Genomic DNA, 6,956 nt, shown 5'->3' with positions numbered 1-6,956 from the left:
TTTTTTTTTCCGGAAATGGGGATTGATCTCAGGCCCTTGCACTTGCCAGGCAAGTGCTTATTCTACTGAGCTATCTCCCTCGCCCCACTATGTTTTTTTCTTTAGTTAAGGAGCAGAGAGAAATGGGGTCATCCCTGGAGGCAGATGTGAGATCAGCCTGCGATTGTTTGGTTTGCTTTGCTTTCTTTTTTTGGCGGAACTGGGGATTGAACTCAGGCCCTTGCGCTGATTTGCTTTTTATAATGGTGTGTTTCCCCTATACTTCCTCACCCTTAACTTCCCCAGCAGTTACTTGTGAAGATATAAGTGTGGTAGAGCGAGGTGGGCAGGCAGATGCGCTTACATTCATGCCCATACAGGCAGGTACAGATGCACATGTATCCACCTGTCCCTGCAGGTGCGTGCAGATGCCTGTCAGGGTCTCACTATGCAGTGAAGGCTGGCCTTGGACTTAAGTAGCACAGATTCCATTATCTACCCACAGCAATCCTCCTGCCTGCTCAGTCGCTGGAGTGCTGGGACTATAGCATGTACCATACCGGGCTTGTGTCCTCTGAGCGGCTCCAAAGCAGTTTGTTAGTAGCACTGTACATATCTGACCCTGTGGTATTCTCCATAATGGCTTTGGAACAGTAGCCCATTTCAGGACTGGGGCAGAGAAAATACAGTGTGAGCCAGGGTGGCCTGATGCAAGGAAGTTACTTAGAATGTTGGACATGGCAGAAGGGTAGGAGCCAGCCTGAGGGTTCCTTCCCATTGGACAGAAATGGTAGTAACAAATTCACTCATTGAAGAAATCCCCCAGTCCATTCGGATACAAATAAGTGGTCATGCAAATAAGTGGTCATGGGGGAAAATTTGAATAATGAGATATTCACAGACCTTGAAGGTACTTAGAGAACCCTCACTAACTACAGAGAGGGAGAGTAGTCTAAGTGGGGGAGCGTTGTAGGGACCAAAGCCATGTGCCACCCAACAGAGCGCAGAGTAACTTCTGTGATGTCCCCTGTCAGAGGTGCATGAGTTGAACCTTAATCAGGAAGCAGGAAACACCCCACATTGTGAGATATTTATGGAAGGACTGGCTAGTCTCTGTGTCAAGGTCATTCATGGTGAGGAAAGATTGTTGCAATCTTCCCAGACAAAAAATCCGATTCAATGCTATGCATGATTCCAAATGGGCCTTTTTTTTTTTTTTTTTTTTAATTTATTATTATTATGTGTGTGTGTGGCCAGCTCAGCCCTCCTGGGGGCGGTGCTGGCTGGCATGTGGTGCTGGGGGATCGAACCGCGGTCCCTGTGCTTGTTCCAAGTAGGTGCTTTAGACCACTGAGCCATCTCACCAGCCCCAAATGGGCCTTTTTTGGCTGTTCGGATTATTATATAGGTGGGGCCTGAGGACTGGATCCCTGTCCTTAAACGTGTCTTAAGTTTGAGTGTATTTTGAAATTTAAAATTTGGAAAAAGATAGGTGCTGTATCGGCTTGTTTGTATGCCTTCATGGAAGTGAAGTAGAGAAAGACGATGCTGCATAATGGTGGGGGAGTGCCTGAGACGGGAGACCTTTGGGAGCGTGGTAGGGACTGCTGGTCCAGGGTGGTGGGAGATGAAGCAGATGCAGGAAGGCACAGATGTGGCCCAGGGCAGAGATTCCCTTCTGCCTGGTCCTTTTTCCCTAGTGAAATTTGGAGGCTGGCCTTAGGCTCTAGAACCCCAAGGGGTGCTAGTTTTGAAAAAGATAATTGAGATGTGCTTATTGATCCAGGTTATTGGAGGGAGGTTTTGTTGTATGTTTCTAGTTTTTCTTCCTGGAGGTTACCCAGTAAGTTAATTTTAATTCCTCTAGGTTAAAATGAGATGATAATCATTCAGGTTTTTTTCTTAAATGCTGTACTTAACATAGATTTAAAAAAAAAAAAATAAAAAGAAAGCAGAGGCGAAGAACTTTTTTTTTTCTTTTTCTTTGCAGGATTTTTAATTCAGGGCCTTGCACATGCTAAGCAGTTATTCGTGTCACTTGAGCTCCACCTGAGCCCGTGGTTAAGGTTTGGGCTTAAGGTTGACTTTAGTAGAAATCTTTAATGGGACTGAGAAGAAATTAGTTTGTAGAGTTAAGGGACTAAGTTTGAAACAATTACGAAAATCTTATATCCTGAAGCGTAGTAACTGTATTATATTTTCTTGTGAATTGAACATGTCAGATTTTAAAATGTTGCTGGGTGTGGTGGCACACCTGTAATCCCAGCACCTGGAAGGCTGAGGCAGGAGGGTCACCATGAGTTTGAGGCCAATACAATAGTGAGTTCAAGGCCAGACTGGAGTGCTTAGTGAGATCCTGCCTCAAGAAACAAAAGTCAAGTTGGTAAGGCTGGATGTTCCGGGACAAAGTGAGAGACTATTCCGGTATGGCCGACCTTTTCTTTCCTTTCTGTCAGTCACAGAGAGTTAGTAAGGTAAGTAGCCCATCCTTGTAGCTGAGGTGCCCAACTTTGTAAGGAAGCACTTTGTAGTCTTGATTTAAAACTTTTTTTTCCTGTGTGCCCTTTGCCTTGTATGTCCTGTCCCACAGAGCTCATTTCTGGCTCTCCTCTTCCTCTCTAGGCTGGTGAGATTGGAGAGATGAAGGATGGAGTCCCTGAGGGAGCTCAGCTTCAGGGTCCGGTCCATCGGAACCCAACTTACCGCCCCAGGTACCGCAGGTATGTGCCGCTCTGCACAAGCAATGGCCACTTAAGGTACTTTTAGTGTTAAGTAAAAGATGTGGCTTCAGCCATGTGCACAAGTAGGTGTTTGGAGACAAGGTCTCAGATAGGTCGCAGGCTGGTTTTGAACTCTGAATTTGTGGTGATCCTCCTGTCTCAGCCTCCCAAGTGCTGGGATTACAGGCATGCACCACCCTGCCAGGTGTTGTTTCTGATACTCTTCAGTTTCGGTATGTTTTCAGACAGCGGCACAACATACTTCCTCCATCTGGCTATTATTCGAATCCTTCTCTGATGTTATGCATTATATTATTTTTATTTTTTAAAATCTTATTTATAATGTTATATCTTATTATTTTATGGTACTGGAGATTGAAGCCAGGGCCTTTTTTATGGCCAGCTGGGGTGGGGGGCACTGACGTGGCATGTGGTGCCAGAGATCAAACCTCTGTCCCTGAGCTTGCCTCAGCTTGCCCAAGCAGGCGCTTTAGTCCACTGAGGTATCGCCGGCCTGACCCCAGGGCCTTTGCGCCTAGCTATATCTTCATATATCTGCAGCCCTTGTACCTAACATGGTATTAAGTCGTGAAGTTGCCACTGAGTGTGATGCCCTGCCTCAGCCGCCTAGAGTGCTGGGGTTATAGGCAGGTTTGAAGCCTCACACACCTTGATTTTTATTAAATTAAGTGAAATAAGCAGAAGTTCAGTGATGTGATAATTCAGATGAAGATGTGTGTGTCAGTCTTTTGCTTCCTCACTATTTTAACCGAGGTAGGCTAGGAATGATGTCATACTAGGGGGGTGTGTATTCTGTGTTTACATTCCACCCCACAGTTTAGTAGCTGCATGGCCTTGGGTAGATTCTGAACTCTGTCTCCAGGTCTGTAGATTGTACATTAAGAAATACTGTATACTGCTGGTTGTGGTGGCGCACGCCTGTAATCCCAGCACTTAGGAAGCTGAGGCAGGAAGATGCCACAGTTCAGGGCCAACCTTGAATACGTAGTGACTTCATGGCCAGCGTTACTATGTACAAAGACCCTGTCCAAAAAGAGCCCTACACTGGCCAGTAAGATCAAATATACTGATGCCTCTGAGGTAATGCATATGGGCTTAGTATGTGTTAGGTATTATTACCAACTTTGGTTAGCATAAATGGAGTGGTTTATTTTACTTGTGCTTTATTGCCTGTAGACTGAAGCGGACTTCTCAGACCCTTTCACAGCTTATTGGTAGAAGCCTAGCTAGTCTCATATTTTGCCTGCTAGAGATTGAATATTAGTTATCCAAAGTACATGTTGCCAGACACTTAAGATGTCAGTGCCCCAGAGATTTACTAAGGAGCATCATTAATACAAAATTCCAAAATCTGAAAGGCTCAAGGGATGAAACTGATTTGGGGACTCAGAAAGTTCTAGATTTTGGATACTGGCTTAGTAATGCTCAGCCTGTACTTTGAGATTTGTCACGTTCACTAGTCAGCATATTGTCCTGGGAAAGGATGAATACCAGACTACATCCTCCTCCTTCCAAGGACTTATACCAGCTTTTGACAGAATAATTAAATAATATTTTTAAAAGTTATGACAAAGTCTTAATGCAACAGTTGGTGGACAGCAGCACAAGTGAATCTTCATGCTGGCCAGCTCCAGCCCTACGATGCGGCGGGGAGAGCTGTCTTTGACTTTTTTTTTCTCAAGCCATACAAAAACAGCCCTTCTGTATGACTCCACTGAATACTTAGCCTCGCTGCACTTGTTGGTTTTCTCACTGTAAAGGAGCTCAGAGAATTAGCTTTGCTAGTGAATATTTGATGTGAGAACATGCTCTGACATGGTCATATCAAACAGCCCCCCCTTTGGGATCTTTGTTTACTGCAACTGGGTATTTTCATTAAGCAAGAAAACAATGGAGCAAATGAATATTTCCACTAAAACCTTTGTTCCATTTGCCGAGTACCTGTAAGTAATGGTAGCAGTAAGTGCTGATCCCTTTTTTTGAAGACAGGGTCTGTTATGTAGCATTGCATGTTCTTGTCCTGCCTGAGCCTCCTGGGGGCATGTGCCACCACAGGCTGGCTTTAGCTAAAAGCCCTCTCCTCGCGTGTCCCTGTGTCATGTACTTGTCTCAGTGTCCTTGTTCTGTTTCCCTCCTTCGTGTTCTTGCTGTAGAGGGCCTCCTCGCCCACGGCCTGTAGCACCTATTGGCGAGGCTGAGGACAAAGAGAACCAACAAGCAGCCAACGGTCCCAACCCACCAGGTGCTCGCCGCGGCTACCGGCGTCCCTACAACTATCGGCGTCGCCCCCGTCCTCCCAACGCTCCTTCGCAAGATGTTAAAGAGGTGAAGCTCAGCAATCAGAAGAGATGTTGACAGTTCAACTTTAATTATGTCAACCTTTAGCATTTCTAAGAGGTTTTTGAGTATGTGTTGCCAAGGATTAAACTCAAGGTCTTTGCACTCAGCTATATGTATCCCTTGGTCCCTTGTTTGTAAAGTTTGAGATGGGGTCTCTCCAAGTTCCCTTGGCTGAGCTCAAATATGCTCTTACCTCAGCCTCTCGAGGGCTGGGATTGTATGTGTGTGCCATTAAGCCTACCTTGAAATAGCAGCAGCTTGCTTAAGGCTCATGTATATAAAGCATGAGCTCAGGCCAAATATTTGAATTCAGCTCATTAACATTCTCTGAAAGGATCCCTTAGAGTTCCCCTAGAGCATTTGGGGCCGTTACCGAGACTTAGGGGTGAAGCTCCCGGTCCCTGTGAGCTGAAAGCACCGACACTCTCGTAGACTGGAGAGTGTGATACTTAGTGGCCTCTCTGCTGTGGACTAAGTTTTGGACTCAGACACAGGAGTCACCAGTGATTCACGTGATTTTCCTTCGTAGACAGCCCAGTTCACCTGTGAGAGCTTTTAGCCTTGAAGTCTCCATGTGGCAGGGTGGGCTCTTTCCTGGTTTACGATTCGGTTTTGTGCTTTGCAGACCAAGGCAGGTGAAGCACCAGCTGGGAACCCCGCTCCTGCCGCCGAGCCGAGCAGCACTGAGTGACACTGGCTCCCCGCCACCTTCACACCAGCAGGGTAAGTGTCCGGCCGCATGGGCTGGATGTAGCTCCTCCTTTCCTGTGTCACTGGTTGCTCCAGAGTAGTACTCGTAAGTTAAGCTCCTGTGATTCATCTGTGCCAGTCCCTTTTCTCCATTGGGATTGTAGGAAAAAAACTCCTGGGTGTTCAGTAGCCCTCGAACTGACCTTATTTGGATAAATTTTGGAGACTCTACAGAGTTGGTAACAATCAGCTTTTCTAGGCAGATTTTAACTATTACTACTACTTTAGGAAGCTGATGCTTGTGTGGCCCCTAGTGGCCAGTTTGGTCACTTTCAAGTCTCTGCTTTTGAGTTCGTTTTTAGCAGACTTATGAAATAGATTAGATTTTCCTCCCTTTCTCCTTTGGTAGCCATTATTTAAAGTGCACTTTCTAGGGCTTTCTGCTCCTATATGTGGTGCTGTGGTATTAAAATGAGCTAGAATTATGAATTAGTATGTTGAGAAGACACTAATTCGGGTCTTACTGCTGGGCCATAATCTGTGGCCACATCATGCCACATGGCTCCCCTTTGAATTCACTTGTTCCCACAGGCTTGAACCACAGTAGGTGCATGCATGGCTGTCCTCTTGGGCAGCGGGTACCCCTGCTTGGGGGATTTGACAGTAATGCAAAGAAAGGCATTGATGAAACAGATGATGGGCCATCATGTGACATTTCCTTAAGGAAAATGTTAAAGTGGTCTTTAGGAAATAGTCTAACCACTGGTAACACAGCTAATCTAGATTAGAGCAGTTATGTGTAGGTATTATATGCACCAACAATGGGGTACTTAATAAGGTTTCCATGTGAAGATTTAAAAGTGAAGAATGAATTGTAGGAACAAGCAGAGGTTATGAGCAGAATATATTTATTGAGGGAAAGAAAACTCCTGTCCAAGAGAGGGATGGAAGGGGTTCCCGAGTGAGTTGTTCCCCGCATGTGAAAATTTAAAGAATCATTATTGGTAAGCTATTAATCCATGATAAAATGCCACAGGCATAGATAACTTAAAAAAATGTTGCTTTTAATTTTTTGATTGGTATGAATAATAATACGTGCAGAAGTAATTAAAAAAAAAAAAAAAAGCCAGGGAGATGGCTCAGTGGAATAAGCGCTTCCCTGGCAAGCGCGAGGGCCTGAGTTCAATCCCCTGTTCCACCAAAAAA

The 6,956-nt window shown here is 45.3% G+C and overlaps 1 protein-coding gene across 1 annotated transcript in view; it reads left to right on the top strand.

Annotated features, from left to right (window-relative positions):
- Positions 1-5,799, top strand: part of Ybx3 (Y-box binding protein 3) — a 120,249-nt gene extending 114,450 nt beyond the window's left edge. Inside the window, exons 8-10 of the mRNA XM_012513796.2 lie at positions 2,602-2,699; positions 4,874-5,045; positions 5,686-5,799. Coding sequence (XP_012369250.1) covers positions 2,602-2,699; positions 4,874-5,045; positions 5,686-5,751 — 336 coding nt within the window. The 3' untranslated portion in view covers positions 5,752-5,799. The remainder of the gene's footprint in view (positions 1-2,601; positions 2,700-4,873; positions 5,046-5,685) is intronic.
- Positions 5,800-6,956: the final 1,157 nt, after the last annotated feature.

Source organism: Octodon degus, unplaced genomic scaffold, assembly GCF_000260255.1.
Source record: "Octodon degus isolate 3935 unplaced genomic scaffold, OctDeg1.0 scaffold00018, whole genome shotgun sequence".
Classification (NCBI taxonomy): Eukaryota; Metazoa; Chordata; class Mammalia; order Rodentia; family Octodontidae; genus Octodon; species Octodon degus.
Note: the sequence above shows the minus strand (reverse complement) of the source record. Positions and strands in the feature narration are given on the sequence as shown.